Raw genomic sequence first — 22432 nt, forward strand, 5'->3', positions numbered from 1 at the left:
GTAATTTGGCCATAGTCCACTGAGGGTCCTCCCTTCAAGGCAGTCCTTCCTCTGTAAAAGCCAAGTATCCAGCACTGGACCAGTCTTCTCCATCACACCCACCAGTGTTCAGAGAACACTGCAAAGGACGCTGTGGAAATGCAAATTCTGCTCCCATTGCTAGCCAGAGAATCTTCTCTGTGGAAATGGCAAAAGCACCGGAAGAGATTCAAAACTCGTCTGAGCAGAAGATAAGAAGCTATTGAGAGCTCAGCACTAAAAAACGACTACATTCTTTTAACAAAGCAGCCAGAAAATTAATAACATTTCAAACAACAAATCAGGGCTGGAGAGATGGCTTAGTGGTTAAGCACTTGCCTTGTGAAGCCTAAGGATCCCGGTTCGAGGCTCAATTCCCCAGGACCCAAGTTAGCCAGATGCACAAGGGGGCACACGTGTCTGGAGTTTGTTTGCAGTGGCTGGAGGCCCATACCCATTCTCTCTTTCTCTCTGCCTCTTTCTCTGTCAGTCACTTTCAAATACATAAACAAATAAAAATAAACAAAAAATTAAAAATTTTACATGACAGCATAGAAGGTTATTTATTACAACATGTTCAATCACAAAGTAATATTTTATTTTTATTTTGAGAGAGAGAGAGAGAGAGAGAGAGAGGCAGAGAGAGAGAATGGGCATGTCAGGACCTTCAGCCTACTGTGAATGAACTCTAGACAAATGCACCTCCTTGTGCGCATGTGCAACATTGCACGCTTGCATCACTGTGCATCTGACTACATGGGAACCGGAGAGTTGAACATGAGTCCTTAGGCTTCGTAGGCAAGTGCCTTAACTGCTAAGCCATTTCTCCAGCCCAAAAAATTAGCATTATTATTATTTTTTTTATTTTTATTTTTTTTTGGTTTTTCGAGGTAGGGTCTCACTCTAGCCCAGGCTGACCTGAATTCACTATGGAGTCTCAGGGTGGCCTCAAACTCAAAGCGATCCACCTATCTCTACCTCCCGAGTGCTGGGATTAAAGGCATGTGCCACCATGCCTGGCTTCACAGAATTATTTTTAAATAGACAATTCAATCAAAAGTTTAGACTGGGGTTTGAGAGATGGCTTAGTGGTTAAGGTGTTTGCTTGAAAAGCCAAAGGACCCAGGTTTGATTCCCCAGGACCACCATCAAACAAACATCAAACTTCTGAAAGTCTCCAGATTTTCCAGTTCAGCAGAGTAGCCAGGGAACACTTCCATCCCAGGCCAAGAGTGTGCTGTATGGTAGCCCTTGCATAGTCCTGGCATATCCAAAACATCTTCAGGTCTTCATGTAAACCAAGGTCCATTTTCCAAAGGCTCGTTCAGGCTATCAGGGCATCAGGATAGTGGCTCCTAGAACCATGTGCAATTCACGACCACTCCTCGCATTTTCCATGCTTCCGAAACCAATACCAGGTATGCAGGACACAGCCATATTCTTAATTTAGGGACAAAATAAATAGTAACCTCGAAAAACAGGTTCTTTTTCCAGTCAACTCTTTGCAAAAGAGTGTGCATTTCTTATAGACTTTTCTCAGGCATCCTCTCCAGTGTTTTAATGTAAAGAAGCTGAGCCATCTTCCTTAAGATTGTTAATGTGTTGCCAACAGGAGTTTCATTCACCTTAAAACCAGTCTCAGTGCCTATAAATTTAACTTGCTTGAGGTTTTCCAGCTTAAAAATCTTAAATCTCTCAGTCGAATTATCTTTAGCCAAGCACATCAGTTCATTACAAATTTAACCTTGATCAAACTCTCTGAGCCTGGGTAGCAAAACACAGCAAACCCTTATGCCAGTAGCCCAGTTCCAATAAAGTTCTATGTAATTTTTCCTTCCCCTTAGAAAGCTCATAAGCCAAGCTTTGAAGTTCAATATTGTCTGCACTTAACATTCTCAAGCTTTGATCAGAATAGTCCATAAAACTTGGCTTATGTGGTAACACTCCAGAAGGTATCTTCACTTGCAATCACCAAGTCCATGCCTATTCCTCCAAAACAAAAGTGCCAAAAGACCAACATCCACATGGACAGATTCATCTCACTCTACTTCTGGTACCAACTTCTGTAGCAGACAGCTTCAGGTTCACTGAGATGAACTTTCAGACCAGGCACAGTTATGGAGGAAGGGATACTTATTGAAGTTTACAGATCCAGAGGAAGTTCCATAATGGCAGAAGAAGCTGGCCTGCCTTCACAGGACCAAACACACAGAGAGAAGCACATGCCTAACAACCAAAAGCCACACAGCACACTTTTCGTATCTTTAGATTGAAATCCCAAACCCACCACCACACCTTAAGATCGGCCCAGTGATACCGCCTCCAGCCAGGTGGCTGTAGATGCAAACTACAAACTAATAAAACACTTAATATATTGGGGGACATCTATTCACACTACCACATACAATCTCTATTTTTGGAGAGTCATAAAGATTTCTGAGCATTTTCATGATTGTCATGTGCAAGTTAGTGACATCAGCTACCTAAAGTCATTACTTTATCAGGAATCCACACACTAAATCCACACCTATCGACATGTGAAGTTCTCTGCCCCATCCCCATTAATTAGTCATTCATTATAAGCATTAAATTACAATTGCCAAATCCTACTATCAGCCTTTTTTTTTTTTTTTTTTTGAGGTAAGCCCAATTACAGACTGGCTCTTTTTTTTTTTTTTTTTTTTTTTTTTTTTTTTTTAATGAGAGAGATAGAGAGAGAACTGGCATGTCAGAGCTTCCAGCCACTGCAATAGAACTCCAGATGTGTGCGCCTCCTTGTGTGCATGTGTGACATTGCATGCTTGCGTCACTTTGTGTCTGGCTTACATGGGACTTGGAGTGTTGAACATGAGACCTTACACTTCTCAGGAAAGACCCTTAACCACTAAGCCCTTTCGTCAGCCTTTCACCTCTTTTTAATTCAATGTTTTAAAGAAATTTAACATAAGAACATAGCGTAATTGGATTGGAAGGATTAATACAGTGAAAATAGCCATCCAATGGGAAAAATATATGTGCAGAGTCTATCCACATCTTGAAACCTCTCTCCCCTTTCTCCCTGTCCCCACCCCTTCACACTTCTGCATGCTCTCAGGCCTCCCAGGGCTCTTCTACTACGATGCACCCCTAACTGAACTTCCTGTGCCTTCTCACACGCTCTTGACATTACAATCGGAGTTCATGCCAAAGCTCCGTGCTGATCATGTCAGCTGCTTGCATAAAACCATGCAACCACTTTCGACTAGCCTTGAGTACTGACACAGCGATTGGTTGCCACAGTCAAGGCTCCAGCTCAGCCCTCCAGCTTTGGAGGACACTGTGGTTCCCCCCAACCCAGAATTTTAGCCCCATGAATTTCTTTACGTTTATAGAACGTACATCAGCCCCTCCTATCAAAGAGAAACTTCCCTTCAGAAACAGTATTTTTGTTACCTTCTCTCAGTTATTTCTTCCCTAGGAAACGTTGTTCCAAGAACTCTTCCTGATGCACCAAGTATGTTTACTGCTTGTTTTTTTTTTTTTTTTTTTTTGATAGAAGGAAAGGGTTTATTTTCATTTATAGTTCCAAGGGGAAGTTTCATTATAGCAGGAAAAGCATTATATAAGCAGGAAGCTGGCTCACATCATCACATATCAGCAAGAGGCACCTGCAAGAAAGTGAGCTAGCTATCTCTAACTGCTTGGTTTTTTTATGTCAGTTGTAATTTTCCATTTGTTTGATCATTTAATAATTTTTTTTTTCTATTTAAGGTGTAGTGGCAAGAGCGTAGTCAGACTGCATTTTATTCACTGTTGGTTCCTCATTGCCAACCTTCATTTATCACCTTTGGTAGATATTAGTTACTTAATAATTATATAAGTATATGTAAATAAATATGTGGCTAGTATTTGAAGGATAGCTTCTGATCAGTGAATAAATAACTGGCTCTTTATAAGGCTGATGGAAATCTGCTTGGAAAGGAACAAAATGCATTCAGATTTTAGACAGGATGAATAAGAAGCTCAGACAAGAAAAGCAACTGGACCAGACCCATTAGAACTTCAGAATGTTTTAAGCTATCCTTACAATGTGAGGTGAAGGAATTTGAATTCTTCTATTTGCTTCCGGGAAACAACTGACCTTTGAAAACTGAGGAGAGAGAGATGGAGGAGGGACACACAGGCTGCAGGTGTGGGTCATGGCCTCCATGTTGAAGGCTCAGACTAGCACCTTTTGATATGCCAGTGCCGTTAGATTTCAGCCAAACTACTGTCCCAGTATCAACCTCGAATTTTTTAAAGATATTTTTGTTTATTTTTATTTATTTGAGAGTGACAGACAGAGAGAGAAAGAGGGAGGGAGAGAGAGAGAGAGACGGAGAGAGAGAGAGAGAGAGAGAATGGGTGCTCCAGGGCATCCAGCCACTGCAAACAAACTCCAGACACATGTGCCCGCTTTTGCATCTGGCTAACGTGGGTCCTGGGGAATTGAGCCTCAAACAGGGGTCCTTAGGCTTCACAGGCAAGCGCTTAACCTCTAAGCCATCTATCTATCCCTCAACCTCAATTTTTAAGGAAAAGCAGCACTTCTGTTATTTGTTAATTTGCTTATTTTTAGCCCATGAGGGTCTTGAACTAATGGCCTTCCTATCTCAACCTTTGCAATGCTGTAGCTAAAGGTGCATGTCCCTGTGTGCAGATCACTTACATTCTTAAATGAGGAGTTGGAATATAGTCTGCAGGTTGGGATAGTCTTTCCCAGAGAGTGATGATCGAAAGAAGATTTTAAAAAATGAGATCCATTTTCTAGAGGGAAACTTCAGCTTGACAAGAGGAGCTTCTGAGCACTGTGTAAGTAAACTGAAGCATGTTAGTGCTGCTCTTAGCTCTTGGCACTTTCAAAACGTGACTTTTCCCCGTCAGTGTGCAGAAGCGTCTCCAGGTGCCTGTCGCTCAGGAGCATGCTCTGCCTGAGGACTGAGCTGAAGCAACACAGACAACACCATGCATACTTGCCTTTGAAATTAGGAAACAGGGCTGGAGAGATGGCTTAGTGGTTAAGCACTTGTCTGTGAAGCCTAAGGACCCCGGTTCAAGGCTCGATACCCCCAGGACCCACGTTAGCCAGATGCAGAAGGAGGCGCACATGTCTGGAGTTCGTTGGCAGTGGCTGGAGGCCCTGGTGCGCCCATTCTCTCTCTCTGTCTCTCTCTCTCTATCTGCCTCTTTCTCTCTGTCTGTACGTCACTCTCAAATAAATAAATAAAAATAAATAAGAAATTTTTAAAAAGAAAAGAAATTAGGAAACAAAAGAAGGTGACCAACATGGGACCTGACATGGGACATTGCTAATGGAAAGGTGCAGATCCCCAGACTTTTCCTTCTAACCTAGGAGTAAACATAAATATTCGATAAAAAAGTCTATCTGCTGTCACTGGACTCATCCTTAAGAGCACTCTGTCTGTCATAAGGAATACTTTACTCTGTAAACCTAAATAAAGATGAGTCTTTAAGGTGATAAATTTAGACAGGAGAATTGACATGAAAACAACCAGTGCATCTAAGTGCAAAATCAGCTGCAAACGAACTACATAGGAATATAAAGGAAGCGGCAAGTGTTAGGACTTTGTGTGTGTATTGTGCATGCTCACGTGTGTGTGTGTGTGTGTGTGTGTGTGTGTGTATGTGTGTGTACACGTGTGCACTTGGAGACCAGAGGTTTATATCTCATGTCTTCCTTGATTTCTCTCCTCTTTATTTACTGAAGTAGATTCTCTCACTCTGAACCCAGAGCTCATGAGTTTGGCTAGCCTAGATACTCTGTTTGCCCTGGGAATGCCCTGTGTTCACATGGAATCCCATGTGGGCTTCTCCTGTCCACCTGGCATTTTTGTGAGTTGTGGGGACAAGAACTCTGGTCCTCATGCTTGTGTGGCAAGTTCCCTATCAAATGAGCCATCTACCTAGTCATGGAAAAGCAATTATCTTTGAGCAAGAATTCTGAGAAGGGGAACAAAAAAAGCCCTGAAAAAAAAAATATGATGCCTCTAAACAGAGTGATGGATGGTACTATATACATCCAAAAGCCTGGCTGCATGAATAAGAATATTTTCATTCAAAAGAAGAAAAAGTGTTCATCATTGAAGTTACTTAATAGGACTTGTCTAGTGCTGATCCTGCGGAGACTTTTGGGCTGTTTTTGTTTTTGTTTTGTTTCACAGAGCCGAGGACCAAATACAAAGCCAAACCCATGCTAGGAAAGGGCTCTACCATCAGCTATCGCATAGTTCAGACAGGCTTTAAAGAACTTTCTCTAACATATTAAGAAGTTAAGGAATATACTAAGGTCTGTATACACACTTAAGAAACTCCATGTAATAACCACTGTGGTTAACTCCTTAATGTTTCTATTTCCTACCACAATCTGTTTTTTTTTTTTTTTTTTTTTTTTTTCTAGCCAAACCCAATTTTTTCACAGAGATCCAGGATAAAGTGAACCTATTTCCAGCAAAGTGTAGGTAATATTAGCCTAAGTCAAGCAAGCTAGTCCCAGCCTTTGGCACCACCACAACCAACTCTTCCAGGCTTACACACAGTAAGTACACTTAAGTGTGTAGCATACAAAGCAGAAATACAAATATCAGAATTTTTAATTTTTACTGGTAGTACACTGGTCCAATTCTTTTTCAACTAGTGCCCAATCCTTACAGCTATTTAAATTATTAGTAATCCAAATGCAAGGCATACTGCATACTTCATACATATGCTTTCTAATTGTGGGCTGTCATTAGTAGTCCTGAGTCTCCTTCATATATTTTTAATCATGAGTTTAAATTAATGTGGTCCTGTTTATTCTTTCTCTTGATGGCCTGATGCATCTGGAAAGGATTAGTCATGATCTAATTTAGGAACAGAGATGGTTGAACCCACCTATACACTCACTCGTATGAGTCACCGTGGAGGTTTACTAAGCCACTATGTAAGATGTTCTAGAACAGGTGGTGACAACTGTTTTAAGAATCACTGCCATGGTGGCTATGAAAATGCCATGCTCAGATTTCCAACTGCATGGTATTCAAGTGCTCGGTGGCTCCAGCTGGTGTGTCTTGGAATCCTTGGCACCAGGACCAGGCTGCCATGTTGGCCAAGGTATTCTTTCAGCCAGTTATTAAATGTTACAAGGATTGTAAGGTAGGCCAGGGCATGCCTGAGAGACAGAGGTCTCTGTTGGTGGTAGTTTTGGTTCAGAACTCGACAGCGGTCTTGAAGAAACTTCCCGAGACCTACGTGCAGGGCCTGCTTTTCCTCTTCTCTCCTTCCCAGTGCTGATCAAACCTCCAGTGCTGTCCCTCGGAGCTCACAGCCTCCTTGACTCTCTTTCCATGGAGCCTCATAAGCACTCCCTACATAAATCTCCTGCACCTCTGAGCCCATCTTGGTTTCTGCCTTTTGGAGGACCCTGAATACTACAAATACTATTATTAACTCCTCACAGTGTAATTCTCGAGTGTATTTATTAAAGTTGCATTGTAATGGGATTAAAGGGTAAAGTTATTAACAAGTGTGTTCACAGAAGGCTCATCATTACTTGTTTCAATTTTAATGCATTAGTGAAAACTCTATTCAAATTGTAGACTAGTCTATCTTCGAGGACAGGTTCTGCCTGTTTCATGCTTCATTCAAAGCAGTGGAGATGACTAGCCTTAATTCAGTCATAAAAGCTTTCACATACCACTTTGGTGAATCTATGAAATTAACTTAGGCTTACATTTTTTAATCTGCTTATATCACAGGTATGTCAAACCTTTGTGGTAATAGTTCAGTGACAGAAAGTGTATGATAACACTTTGCTACCCCTGAAGAAGAAGTTTGCTTAAATATCTTCCTCTACTAAGTGGCAAGGGTGGATTTATATTTCTAAACTTTTTTCATGACCTCCAGTTCAGATATAAAGCTTATATAAAGACTACAACTGTCCAGGAGTCAGTGGAGTGGAGAGAGCCTGGGATTGGGAATGTGTATTCTTTCTGAGGTTCTGAAATTCCAGATCCACTGAGCAGGTGTGTGGTTTGAATGACATGTTTCACATAGGCTCATGTGCTTTGAATCCTTGGTTCCCAGCTGGTGGCAATTTGGGAAAGCTGTTGGGCCTTTGGAAGGTGGAGCCTCACTGGAGGAAGTGTACCCTGGGGGTGGCATTTGGAGTAATATAGCCCAGCTCCAACCCTAGTACTATAATGGATAAACTTGGGGTTCTGGGGTGCTTCCTGGAACCTGAAGACCTTAGTCCATATCCACAAATTAACAAAAGCATTGGCAATTCAGACTCAAGAAAAATATCTTTAAAATACCACATTTTATTCAGAATCACAGAGAAAGGGCTAAGGAAAGTGGAGTGGGGAGACGAGAAATGCACCATGTAGTCCAGAAGCCCATGTGAACAAACATGGACCTGATATATATACATGCATTCCTAAAAAGGATTAAAGACAGTAATTTAAAAAAAGGGGGTCCCTTTCCACCTGGCATGGCTGCTGAGATGGAAGAAAGAAATCTTACCCATGCAAAGACCCAAAAATGTTGCGGCACCAGTCCTGGAGAGAGTGAAAATATACTTTAGAGTTTGCTCTCAGCACACCTGGACACACCTGCACCAGGTAGATATCCAGCCAATCAGCCTGAACTCAGAGGAGGAATCCACCCACACCTGGGCAGGGTGTGCATTCAAGAGAGATCTGAATAGGTGAGACAGGCAAATGCTGAATCCCACAAGCAGGCAGGGTGAGCTGAGATGAAAGGCCAGCTGGGATAGGTGTGGTGCGGGTGTGACGGGTAAGACTCCTCCCTCAAGGGCCATCCTGCTCCTGCCCAGCCCCAAGCTGCCTGCCTGCTCCGGGAGCCCCACCCCCACCGTACTGCAGGATTGCTTCTGCTGCGCTGGAGATGCGATGCATGCTGGGTGTCTGCTGTGCGTTCCCTGCCACGATGAAGCTTCTCAAAACTAAGCTGAAATAAACCCTTTCCTTTCAGAGGCTACTTCTGGTTGGTTGTTTGATTCCAGCAATGAGAAGGTAGTGGCTACAAAATCTGTATTTAAGTAGTGGAGATGTTTCAAACATTAAAAAAATGCAATCCACAGGAATTGATTTGTAGTTCCAAATTCCATTTCAGTTTACTGAAATGGACCAGCAAGCACAGTCTTTTCCAGGGCACTTCTCACATACCCTTGTGCTTTTTACTTCTCCTCTATTTGTCCCCTGTGCTTAGTAAAGAACGACTATAGGGAGAGCAAGAAAACTCTTGATAGAGATTAGAATCAAGACAGATTCCTCTCTGCAGGCAGCCAGTCAAGGACACAGGCCCCATAGACCAGAAGGCATCTCCCATCCAAGGAGTGAAATTCAAAAAGCCCTGAATAATCAAGATGTGGGCAAGATACTGGCCTTTGTTCCTCTTTACTTCCTGGTTCCTCCATTTCCTGGGGACTCTTTGCTGGGCTGCACCTATCCCTTCATCATGAGGCTTCTTCTGAGCCTGCCCTTTTCCACCTAATCCATCTACCAATCCCATGCACATGCTTAAATTAATTTATCAGACCCACTCCAACTTGGTGCCTGATTTCTAGAATGGGCCAAACCAACTGGGCTCCATCCTACTGCATAAAAATCTCTGGTCCAGAGTGTAACTTTAGCAACTCTATGATGCAGGGAGCTTATTTTCACGTCTCAATAACACTGCTTGCTTGACCTTCTGCTTTCTGCATTTATCCTTCTTTGTGAACATGAGACAATGAACTCAACTCTGACCCAGGAAATCAGTAATACTCTGAAAAGGAACTTATCTGGCACTCAAGTCAGGCCATGTTTTCTCTCTGTCTCTCCCCGCCCTTCCTTCCCTCATTGTGCGTAAACAGTTCATAGAACAACATTGGTCAGAACTGGTCACACTGGCACCTACTACCAAGTGAGACAAAGCCAAGTTTCTGTTCACCCTACAAAATAATGAATAATCTCCCTCACCAAATTTGAGTAGCTGCAATTTAACAAGCAAACACAATTTCAGCCTTTTGCTCACTTTAGTCAGCCTTCCTTATAGATAAAATATATTCAGATAGAAACTGTGGAAATATCTATTTACCTTGACAGCATTCAATCCAGAATAAATCCTGACTTCCTTGGACTCTAATGTCCTTTGGCTGAGATGCCTACACTTCCCACAGAGCACATTTCCCTGAGCTGCAATAAGTAATAGATCAACTTGTCCAGCTCTCATTGGGTTACTGATGGCCTGTGGCTAGAGGGTACTGATGACTTCCTTTGTAATTCCTAAGGGCCCTCCTTGTTCCACCTCTGGAGAGCCAACAGGCTTATGCCCAAGGCCACTTGAACATCACTGATGTTTAAATCCCATTTCCTAGGGGAGCCTGTGATTATGTTTTTATTATGTGTTTATGTCGCTCAGTTATCAACTAAAAAGTTCATAGCATTATGTTTTTGAGTGAATACCAAAAGTCAATAGAGGCTTATTATTTCCTCTATCCATCAGCATATATGGAGAAACTCTTATTTTTACAATAACATTGGAGTAGCCCTTTTAACCTTTATTTACCTTGGCAGAAAGTCAGAACCACCTTCCAGGCTCCATGGCTCCTGACAAAAGCAGAAAGCCCACAGATAATAGACCTTGGAAGATAATAGACCCTGAAGCATGCACTCACGCTCTGGACTATTTTTGAGCAAGGAGCAATGTCTTCTTTCCATGAGACCTCTTCATACTGTCTTTGATCATCTCTCACCCTGTAGGCATCATTTCACTCTTCAAATTATGATAAATTACTTTGGAAGTTTCTGAAACTGAATTTGATGTCAAACTTTGAGTAGTTCAAAGAAAGAAATTTAGAACTTAAATGCTCATGTTTCTTAAGTTTGTGTGTATAGGTGCGTGTGTGTGTACTTGAGTTCCTATATAGTTTAGATGGACAGAACCATTTAGTGGCCCTGAGGCACACATCTATCTGAACATAAACCTTGGCTTATGATTTGGTTTTATTATCTTTTAAAGCTGGAGATGCCTCATTCGCTACTATTTACTTTTTCGTAATTATTTCTGAAAACATGAGGGGGTATGAAACCAACCACTGGAACAGAGATAAGAATGTTGACACTAAACTGACTTGGCTCTGCTATCAAAAATACTGCTTATAGCACTGCAACACATAATCAAAGTATGCAAATTGCACTTCTATATTCCTTTGATTTAGAGAGTTGCTTTGTGTGTACTTGTGATTAGAAAAAAAAAAAACAACCTCGGGGAAGCAGAGGATCACTTCTATATCTCTTCCATATGTGCAAGGTTCTTCTTAATAAGGTGAGTCAAGAAAGCTGTTTTGAAATGGAGTGAACAAGGTCCAGAGCTTTTGTAAGTAGAAAACACAGGAGGGAAGCCATCTTGAAAGATAGGTCAGGGTACATTACTATTGTCAGTAGATGTCAACACCCAAGTCTATCTCTCCATATCTGTTGGATTGTCAGGTACCTAGATTAGGGGATGCTGTTACCTTGGGTGAGATATTGATTTTAGGCACTGAATGTAACAGAGGTGGATGCTATGAAGGGAAGGTAGGATAGATTTACAACAAATACAGATGTTGAAAATTGACTATATGGCAAATACCCAGTAGGGAGCTAGTTCTACTTGATCTTAGAGTTATAGAGATAAGTAAATGGCATATTTCAAGTTTCCATTTTACAGGAACGTAGACTGAGACTGAGTGATATGGTGGAAGACATCAAAGGACTAGGGTTATTAATGACAACATGGCATCACTTGTGTTTGTGAGGACAAATCTATCTCTTTTTTTTTTTTTGAGGTAGGGTCTCACTCTGGTCCAGGCTGACCTGGAATTAACTCTGTCATCTCAGGGTGGCCTTGAACTCATGGCAATCCTCCTACCTCTGCCTCCCGAGTGCTGGGATTAAAGGCGTACGCCACCACGCCCGGCAATCTATTTCATATTCTCTTGACACATGGACAATATTTGGAGATGCTAGCTCAGGTAAGAGGCTTGTATGCAAATATTTGTTTTCAGCTAGAAGCATTAATGAGGATGGAGAAGGAAGGGGCTGCCTGCAGAGAAGGAGCAGCAGGGCATAAGAAACTTGGTAGCACAAAGCTTTCCATCAGGTAGTCAAAAGTTTTTCTCAAGTATAGCTGCAAACAGATTCAGAGAAAGTGACGAAGAGCCAAAGAGGCTTATAGAAGGACAGGTATCCTGATACCAGCTGGCCTTGGGTAAGACAAAACCTTTTAAAGCTTGCAAGCATACAGGAATACAGAAATGGTGAAAGTCCTATATGTTTATTCTAGAATTTCTTCCTAGGCTAAGGGCAAACCTCACAGGCCTTAAGAAGGAATAGTAGTTGGCAATCTTCAGCTAATGGCCTCTTAAGTATCCCTTCAATCCAAAAATATTCCAAACCTGTTAGACAGGAATCTTAATTGCCAGACATGGTAAGAGCAGAAGGCTTTCTTTTTTTCCACCATTTTTTTTTTTTTTTTTTTTTTTTTTGTGGACACCTGTAGAAACAAAAGGAGGTATTCTTGAATCATTGGCAGATAGCATGGCTAGAACAGAGAATAACAGGGCCCATGTGATGAAATTAGCCTGGGCACATCAGATAGATCCAGATACTTGCTGGCTTTGTCAGCATGTCAACAGCTTTGGTTCAACCTTATCTCATTCAATGTGAAGTCACTGAATAACTTTTATTTGAGTTTATTAAAAACTTTCTCCAGGTAATACATGCACAAGGTAAAAAAAATTAAATAGTACAGATGAACTTGAAATGAAAAACAGAGTTTCCCATCCCACCCTTCCCTAGTCCCATTCCCTAGATTCTTTTAACAATATCTATTTTTGGATTTTTCTGGTAACTAACTTCTAGCTTTAAATACTGTTTGAACAATAATCTCTTGACTTATTAACTTTAGACAATCTTTAATAATTCCCCATTACAAAAGATAAGGATTTAACTTACATGATCACCACCATTCCTTTGCCTGCCCCTCTGCAAATGTTTGATAGATATGCCATTATTAATGCTTCTATTGGTTGAATATATAACATTGGTCAGTACACTAATGATGTGGCTTTTGTTCCTTTAACTGGAGACCTTATCTTTTCAACCCCACTTTCCATATGTAAGTAGCCCTATACTTTCCTTCGCTTCTCTTCTCCCGGCCATTTCACAACTTTGTTCTCCTTCCTTTCCTTCAGCTTGTCAACATTACTTGCCACTTCAGTTGTCAGTGAAGCATTAATCCTTCCAGGCTTGATTGCATAGGCTGATCAGTATGCCAATAAATGGTGTCTACACTATTTTAGCTATGAAAATACTTTTTAACTGAAAGCCATGATATTTGGTAGAAGAGATTTTTCCCCTTACATTTCTGCTGTCATGATGGTGATATTGCTGGAATGGAAATGTACCTACTGCCAACATCAAGTTAAGCCTCTCCATATACTCCATAAGTACTCAGAAAATCATTTTACTTTGCTTCATGATTAGATCTGAATTTCTTAACAAATTTTTAATTTGTCTTTTTTTTGAGGGGGGGGAATGCATGTCTTCTATTTCTTCAAATACCCCATATTCTCAGTGATATTCTTCATACAGTGCATATTCTTCATGAAGAAGCAAAGACTGTGCTGTTCTCAGACATGGGTCTGCTGGATAATCTTCACTCCAGGGGAACAACCTGGATGAGTGCCATTATCCCTATTTTTCTGCAGAACTTCCTCCATAAGGGTGCAGGGAGAGAGAAGTTCTGGAAACTCGCTGTCCAAAGATGTCTTTTGTATTACTCTTGAAAGCATGCCTCCTATGGAACTCTGGGAACAAAGGGAACAAAGTTTCCCAGAGGCTGTGTGAACCCACTGTTCCTCTGACCTTCTCAGCATTCAGTGCTGCTTATGAAAAAGCCACCAGTCTCCTTCTCATCGTTGCTGAGTTCAGCTAACTATGATCTAGAACATTTTTTCTTCCTTGGGTACTTTTATTATATTCCCTCCATCAATATCCCAGAATTTCACAGGGCCAAGACTAGATGTCGATGGCATTGAATTATACCTTTTGTTTGTCACTTACCCATATTTGCTATGTACTCTCTCCTAGGAGCTATAATTAAATATTGATTGTCTATTTCTCTTTCCTTCCTTTGCTTTTCCTGTCATTTTTTTTTTCCCTCTGTATATCTGGCGAAAGTCCTTCTACTTTATTTTCTAGCCAGTTTACTGTATACTTTTGGGAGTTTGATTTTGCTTTCGATGAGTTCTTGCTATCCTGTGATTCCCCTTAGTATCCTATTATCATCTTTCAAATGTACCTTAAATCTCTCTGAAGAAATAGTAAGAATTTTGCTAGGTTTTTTTTTTTTTAACATCAATTTTTTTTCAGTTTGTAGTATTTTTTTTAACTCCCTTGTTTATCCTTACTCGTTGTTTTTATGCTTCTCCCCTGCCCTTTCTTCATCCACTCCATGTCTGGGTGTTCCTACCTGAAGATCCACATCTAAGAATCAGTGTTAAGTACTGACTTTTATAGGACTCAGTGAGCGTTTCTTATGCTCACGTGTGTTTCATCAAGCTTCTTTGTATGAGTGGAAGCGCCCAGATATTTGAGTAGGGGCCTAAACTGTTAGTAGAGAATTAGCTGACAGGCTAGGGGGCCACTTACTTCCACAAAAAAGAAGTTCATTTGGAACACTGACTCTTACCTCTCCCAGGTGGTTTGATTCCTTTATACAAACAACAATAACAATGACATTTTCACTGGTACCAAGAGTAGGTGTCTGTGTTCTATGTGCAAGGGAGGGGGCTCAGGAGGATGGGGGTCAATTCACAACTGGTACAATTACTTAGTACATGGATCTTCTGGTGCTTAAGTCTTTTTAGGGGTGACAATGTTTAGATCAGCTTCTATTCTGTCTGAAGGGTATCTTCACACTGTCCATCCACTATTGTGCCTCATGCATGGTCTCTCTTCCAGAAAGGTGTCGACGTCTTCTCCAACCAAATGCCTTCAGTTTCCATTGCCAAGCCACATCAGTTTTCCTTTGTATTCCTTGAGTTCCATTTCAGTGGGGCCTGGAAAAGGAAGAAAGGTAAACTGACATGTGGCAGTCCATCATCGTAAGTTGGGAGAACCACTGGAGGCTTTTTTAATGGGGGAGTAACATGAATAACTTTATATATTTAAAAGGTACTGGGCTTTACTGCTGAGAACGGGTAAAATTTTATCCTGAAAGACTAAGGCTCTAATTTCCCCTCTGAGATCTTGAGGTGCCAGGTATCTAGGATTTTGTGCAGTTGGGTACTTTATCAGAATAGCTCATCATTCAAAATTTAATAAGCTAGAAAATGGGTTCATAGTACTCAGGAGAGATGACAAACACTTGAATACCCCAGAATCTAAAAGACTTGCCTGATGCTAAAGGGCTCACCCAGCTTATTGGGAAGTATTTCAGGAGGCTGCTTAAAATTCCTCCTTTGTATCAGAATTTTCAGAAACAAAGGAACTTTTGTTCTGCTGAGATGAGATGAGGGCTTAGCAAAAAGGAGCCAAAGTTCTGGAAGCTAGAACATACACTTCTTTTGAGTTCTGAAGGGTTTCTTTATTTACGCATGTGCTTGGTTATTCAAGATGAATACCTGCCTGTTCTGCCACCAGGATGCCTGACTGCAGATCAAAGATCTGCCACTTATTAACAAAGAACCTTTACATAACTTACTAACTCTCCATACAACTCAGTTCTCTCATTCATATAATAGGAATGACAATAGTTTGTATTTCCTAAGATACCTGAGACAATTAAATGGATCAGAACAATGCCTGGCACACACTCAACACCATGTACTCGGCAGCCATGACTTTAAGCGTTGAATGTGTATTCAACATTTGTTCAGCAAAGCACCTACACAGCAGATATTAAGAACTCATTTAATGACTGAAAAACTACATGACAAAGAAATCCAAAGAGAACATTGTTTAGGTCAAATCTTACTGTCTACATCACCCAATCACCAGCTAAGAAAATAAAATGCTATGTTATAGTAAATAAATAAAAAGATGTAGGATAAAGGAAAACAAGCTACATGTATCTCACCCATTCTAGATATTCAACTCTAGTTAAAACTATAATAAAAATAATTCCTAAATAAAACTGAAAAGAACAGAGCCAGACATGGTGGCGCACGTCTTTAATCCCAGCACTCGGGAGGTAGGGGCAGGAGGATTGCCATGAGTTCAAGACCACCCTGAAACTCCATAGTGAATTCCTGGTCAGCCTGGGCTAGAGTGAGACCCTCCCTCGAAAAACAAAAACAACAACAACAAAAAAAAAAAAAACCTGAAAAAAACACACAGGAGGCACTTTGAATGCATAGCAATGAAATGAAAGTTAGGTTAGCTCTGGTCAGTTATCTTGTTCCAAAGTGAGTTTTCTACATGCATGTAATCAGTGACTCTTGATAGTGGAAATGTCAGCACCATCACACAGTGAGATGTCTAGTATTTATTAAGGACAAACACTATCTTGTAATTGTTCTGGTTTTAGTCAAGACCTCCATTCCAGATTTCACCAAAGAAGGAATTTTACCCAAAAAAAAATCAGGTAAAGAAACCAAACCTACGTAGCTTTAAAAAAAAATGCAAAACTGGTCGTACTGGTACCTGCTGGTTATCCTAGAGCTCTGGAGACTAAAGTTACAGATTGTGAGTTCAAGATCAATCTAGGTAACAGGGTGAGACTCTTTCTTAAACAAATGAAGATCCAAAAATTTCCATTGTGAATTTAGTCCTTCCTTTACATTCATAAAGCAACATACCAGCAACCTTTCACAGGCTAGTGTACATAGTGCAGGCAGATAACAATTATGTATACTGCATATCTCAAAAAGCCAGAAATGATTTTGAATGGTTTACGTATGAGAAAATGACTTGTGTTTGAGAAGGCAGATGTGCTTTGTCAAATGTAATCATTACAAAATGTCTACATAGCCAATGTCACATGGTACCCCATTAGTATGTATAATTTTAAATATTTTTATGTGCCAGCTTAAAATAATAGAATTATTGGCAGAAAAAAAAAAACATTGAAAAGTGAACTATAGCTCTAAGACAATTTTAGGTTAATTGGATAATATATCAGGTGACATTTTCTTAACACTTACTAACTGCCACTTTCACAGGGAGTGTAAAATTTTTCACAATAATCCTAAACAGTAAATCCTGTTTTATAGAACGAGGAAGTAAGAGTCATGGAGAAGTTATGGATCTTATCAGCATCATACCACCAAGAAGTGAAAGATACAGGATTTTGGACACAAGGAGGCTGGTGGGAAGGTTGACTTTAACCTCTTCGCTATGCAAGGGGATGGGCCAGCATGAAACGAGACAACTCCTTCAGTGGCATGCTCCGTGTAGCTCACAGACTGCTTTAAAATTATCAGTCTGACTCTTCCTGACAACCCTGAGAGGCAGGGATTTCCACAGACATGGAGACCGAGGTAAGGAGCATCCTCTGTGATCTGTGGCCAGTGAGGATGAACCCCGGGCTAATATGGACACAAGTGCCCAAGCTCCCGGCTGAGTCAATGCCACATCAGGAAGGCACCTGACAGCGGAGAGCAAAGGAGCAGAGACATGAACAGAGCCCTTGTTCCTGAGAAGCTTTCCCTCCCCTTTGCTGTGCACCGAACCCGCTTCCTAGGGACCGCAGTCAGCAGTAAGACAGAGGGGCCATGAGCTAGGAGGACAAGGCTGAGACCCTATGAGACAGAGGTAGAGGAGTGAACCACCACCTCTGCCTACCTCCCCAAACCTCTCTACCTGCCACCTCGATGGGCACTCCTTACATCTGTGTGAGGAGGTACAATTTCATAATATTTTCCTTCCATTCAGGCAGGTAGGCCAGGCTGGTAGCCAATTCCTTCTGGATGGGCCAGGCCCAGGCCTCAAAGAATGGAGCCAGGTTCTTCTGCACTTGGTGGGAGAACATCTTGACCCACAGGTTCATTTTGTCAACGTTGTCTGTGGGCAAGTTGGTCTGGTTCCTGTACTCTGAGAAGAGACGAATGAATGGCTCCCAGCCAAAGGCTTCCTGGAGCTAGGAAAAGAAAAGAGAAAGTGGTTGAAATATCTCATCTAGAAAGACAGAGCCACACACACTGCTAGTGAATCTAAGGTCTTTAACTTGCTACCCACTGGTTTTGTATCTATCACCGACCTTCTCTCTGAGTTGTGTACTGGTTTCATTCCCCGACCTCACATTTACTAATCTGAACAAAGGTCTTGGAGCTAACACAGTACACCCCACAAAGCAGAGCCTCAGCTGGCAATGGGCATGGCAGCAACTGATCACATTTTCTATCAATATCATCGTTCCTCTACTGGTGAGATGCTTTAAGTATTGATGGCCTATGACAAGGGGATTTAAAGCTGGCTGAAGTGAAGCAATTTGTATTATCTTGCACAGCTGCAAAGTTGAACTCCAACAATTTGGAAATTCCTACTGCTATCCTGAAATCAGAAGTCACAGGTCTGGAGATTCGCATGGTCTGGGGAAGCGAGTGAGTCAAGTAGAAGCAGAGGATTTTTCAATTCATCAGAACCGAGGACAAATCATAGGTTTACAAAGGTGCAGCCTTTGCGAAACCATTGGAAAGAGCCCATGCTATCTAGGCAGGCTCACAAGGCTTTTGGATTAATAGGCTCTGGGACAGTCCCTGAGACCAATTCTGACTTCACTTGAGGGGTCAGCAGAGCAACCCCAACATTCCCTGTTGTTTCAGGTCTCCCTTCTACCAGAGGACAGGAAGAGAGAGGAATCTGGAGAAGGCGGAGGAGGCAGAAACAGGCCTGTCTGGCCTGAGTCCAAGGCAATGCCACTTTTCAGAGTGAGCCAGGCACTGGGGCAGGGTACTGAGGGCATCACATAACACCGTCAACTCCAGGCCCAAAGCAGCACTCTACACAAGGTAGAATCTGTGGCACAGCCAAGTCACAGTGAGGAGACAATACAGTCATCGAAGGAAAACGAAGGTCATAATCTACGCACGGAGTGTGGGAGGGGCAAGATCTGATAGTTATTCAGTAGGGGAGTCGGGCTTCCGTCACAGCTCAGCTGGCTTTGTATCCAGAGAGAGTAAAGTGTGCTTATCGTACTCTACCTGCCTCGGTCAGATTTATAACTTCTCCTATCTCTCTGTGGGGATGTGGAAGAGGCTATAAAGTCCTCTTCGGGGGTCATGCAAAGTGGTGCGCTGAGAGACATCATCAATTCGGGCTGTTACACTCGGACTTTCTCAGAGTCTCGTGTGGCTGAGCGTGACAAGCAGAAGCAGTGGGAGGTCTCAACAGTCACTGGCACATCGCCTAACAATGTGGCTCTACAGGACCCAAGACGCCTGTCACCCTCCAGCCTTGCCCCAGTACCTGTAAGTATGTTTCCAATGCAGTCCAAGAATTCCAGTTCTTCAGGTTGGGGCCCTTGCTCAGGTAGATTCGGACTCTCTTCTCCCGAACAGGGGGCCACAGGGCAATGTTGGCGCGGCCTCGAGGAATGCCCAGAACTGTCTCATGTACGTAAACACACCACAGGTTGCAGGTGGCCTCGGTCGTGTGCGGTGGGAACTCCCACTCCTGCCGCTGCTGGTTGCGGCCCAGCTCGTGGACAGGGCCCCACAGCCCTTTGGTTCTGATGAGCTTGTCGTTGATGAGCTCTTGCACTGACTCCAGGTGGCACATGATGGGGTACCCCGCGTGCATCCAGCCTGGGAATGCAGAGCCAAGAGGAGGAGAGGATTAGCATCCTGCCACCCGATTCACGAAGTTCTTCCCTAAACCACTTCTCTGCCAAACTACCTAGTGGCACGAAGCTACCTCTAGCATCCCTAATGTTCCAAGGGGCCATCCAAAGCCCAGATCCTTCCAGGCTTTTGTCTCTATGCTCAATCTGCAATGATATTCTTACCTTCCCTCTGACCTGCGCCAGAGTAGCTAGGGTGTAGCCGTTGTAAACGGCTATCTGCGGCACACTTTGAGTCTTCCTTTTCATCATGGTGTGTCATCCACATGAACCTACGCCATTATGTCATTTTCTCGAAATTGAGAACTCTCTCAGGGTGTTTCTTCTTCTCATTGTTAACTACAGAGTGACCCACATTAATGCTAGTGTACATCAATGGTCTACACAAGCCAAGAAAATGAGAGTCTAGAGAAATTTCCATGGTTATTTAATAACGGTACCACCCATCTCTCCATTTTTAAAATTTGTTTTATTTTAGAGAGACAGAGACAGAATTGGTGTGCCAGGGCCTCAGCCACTGCAGTAGAATTCCAGACGCTTGCGCCACCTAGTGGGCATGTGCAACCTTGCGCACTTGTATCGATTTGTGTGTCTGGCTAACGTGGGACTTGGAGCGTTGAACATGGGTCCTTAGGCTTTGCAGGCAAGCGCCGTAACCACTAGGTCACCTCTGCAGGCCCACCTCCTCCGTTTTTAGCTCCTTGACCCACAGGCCAAGAGCTCCTTACTCGGGGTCTTCCAAAGACTGTGAGTTACATCAAGGCCGTCTGCTTATTTATCCGGCCCTTGACCCTGTCTAAGGGACCCCTGGGAAGATTCAGGTTTCCCCTCTTGATGTCTTTTGTCTGTGGGGGGGGTGGTTTGCATGTGTGGGGAGGACACAGGCGGTTGTCAGGTGGCCTCCTCTATCCCTCTTCTGCCTTATTTCCTTGAGACAGAGTCTCTCATGCAGCCTGGAGCGCACACTTTTTCAGTTAGGAGGACTGACAAGTAAAGCCTCAGAGACCCTCCGGCGTCTGCCCCACCCACTCGGCAGTGGGGTTATAGGCACGTGTGGTCATGTTCATCTTTGCACATGGGTTTTGGCATCGTGTTTGTGCAGAAAACACTCTTAGCCACTGAATCTTCTTCCCAGCCCCCTTGTTTCTTTAAGGAGTTCTCTTGACATGCTGACTTAAGTTGTTATCTATTTCACATGCCTTTTTTTTTTTAACTTTCCATTTAAGTAGCAGGGAATACAGCTACATATCTTGGTAGCAAAACATTTTACCTACCTAGCTGCCCACGGCATGGCAAATGGGAGGGAGGGGGGGAAGGACATTTGGGGCAGTGCCCACACAGAGGCTGGCTCAGAGCACCCACCGACTGAGATCTGCACATCCGCCACGATCCTCTGCGGCAGACGCAAAGGGAAGGTCTCGCCTCCCAGCTTGGCCACAGCCTGCATCACCTCATCCCAGAGGCGCAGCAGGGGCTCTGGGTTCTCCAGCGTGCGCAGATTTGCAGTCGGCACCGTCAGGATGATGTTGTCAGTAGCCAGCTCTCCCCAGGGACCTGGATTCTCTTGGATACGCTTCTTCCACTCCTCCTGGGATGTCTCCCCTAAGAAAAGAGGCCATGGGACTTGCAACACCTCTTTGCAAGCTCTTTAGGTTAACACAAACACCTTGGACCCCAGGAGGACACTAAGATCAACAACAGCCACATTCTTTCTCCCCATTCTTCTAGGACGTCTCTCTGGATATAGTTTGCTCTTTTCTTCTTGGTCCCCCAAAGTAGAAGTTAAGGAAACTAACCTCCTCCCTTCATTGACCTGTGTCTATCTCCTTCATCAAACAGCCGCAGATACCAGCTGACCTGCACTCCCCTCCCCTCAGGCGTAAGGAGCATCCACTCACCCAGCTTGTAGTACGGAGCGTGCACAGCCCCCTTCACGGTGATGGGCACAGAACCCAGTTTGCTGCTTTGAGGCACGATGATATAAAGGAGGCCACCCCAGAGACAGGTGATGGATTTCGTGGGCTTGTCCAAGCAGCACCGGTTAATCACAAGGGGACCTCGAAACAGCTTGCTGGCTCTCGTCAGGTCATCAGTGTGACAGCCAATTTGTATCTGGAGCAAGAGATATTGCCCACAGTTACCATGGTGTGTGTGCGTGCGTGCGTGCGTGTGTGTGTGTGTGTGTGTGTGTGTAAGAAGAGAGCCCAGGAGGGTGGAATCAGGGAAGGTCACTAGTCTATGACCCCACACATTACTGACGAATCTTGGGAGATAGACTCATAAACCTGTAACATTTCTTGAGATCATAGGGAGTAATTTATGGGCCAATGACTCCACAATGGACCATACAGACACATCAATGTAAGGAGTAGGTATAACCAACAAGTGTAATTCTGAGGACAGTCAATTCCCGTAAAGGTCCTCTTGTGTCTTTATCACCAAGTCCTGGGTTCTGTAGACCACCCATGGTGGCAGTTCTGACAGCAGTTGGGCTGAGGGACCCTGTCCTTCACCGATGAGAGCCAGGCCCCACTCACAGGCAGTGTAATAGGGCTGACAGTGGAAGGCC

The 22432-nt window shown here is 43.0% G+C and overlaps 1 protein-coding gene across 5 annotated transcripts in view; it reads right to left on the minus strand.

Annotated features, from left to right (window-relative positions):
* Window positions 1–14394: 14394 nt before the first annotated feature.
* The window catches only part of Tcaf1 (TRPM8 channel associated factor 1), a 41271-nt gene continuing 33233 nt past the window's right edge, over window positions 14395–22432 (minus strand). For 4 of the 5 annotated variants that reach the window (XM_045159973.1, XM_045159975.1, XM_045159976.1 and 1 more), the window contains exons 5-9: window positions 21762–21975; window positions 21226–21465; window positions 19491–19828; window positions 17912–18162; window positions 14395–15142 (exon numbers count right to left, since the gene is read on the minus strand). In XM_045159973.1, the coding sequence (XP_045015908.1) occupies window positions 15133–15142; window positions 17912–18162; window positions 19491–19828; window positions 21226–21465; window positions 21762–21975 (1053 nt within the window). In that variant the 3' untranslated portion in view covers window positions 14395–15132. Of the gene's footprint in view, window positions 15143–17885; window positions 18163–19490; window positions 19829–21225; window positions 21466–21761; window positions 21976–22432 lie in introns of all 5 variants that reach the window. The other variant, XM_045159974.1, reaches the window with a different exon arrangement.

The sequence above is a fragment of the Jaculus jaculus genome, chromosome 10, assembly GCF_020740685.1.
Source record: "Jaculus jaculus isolate mJacJac1 chromosome 10, mJacJac1.mat.Y.cur, whole genome shotgun sequence".
NCBI lineage: Eukaryota > Metazoa > Chordata > Mammalia > Rodentia > Dipodidae > Jaculus > Jaculus jaculus.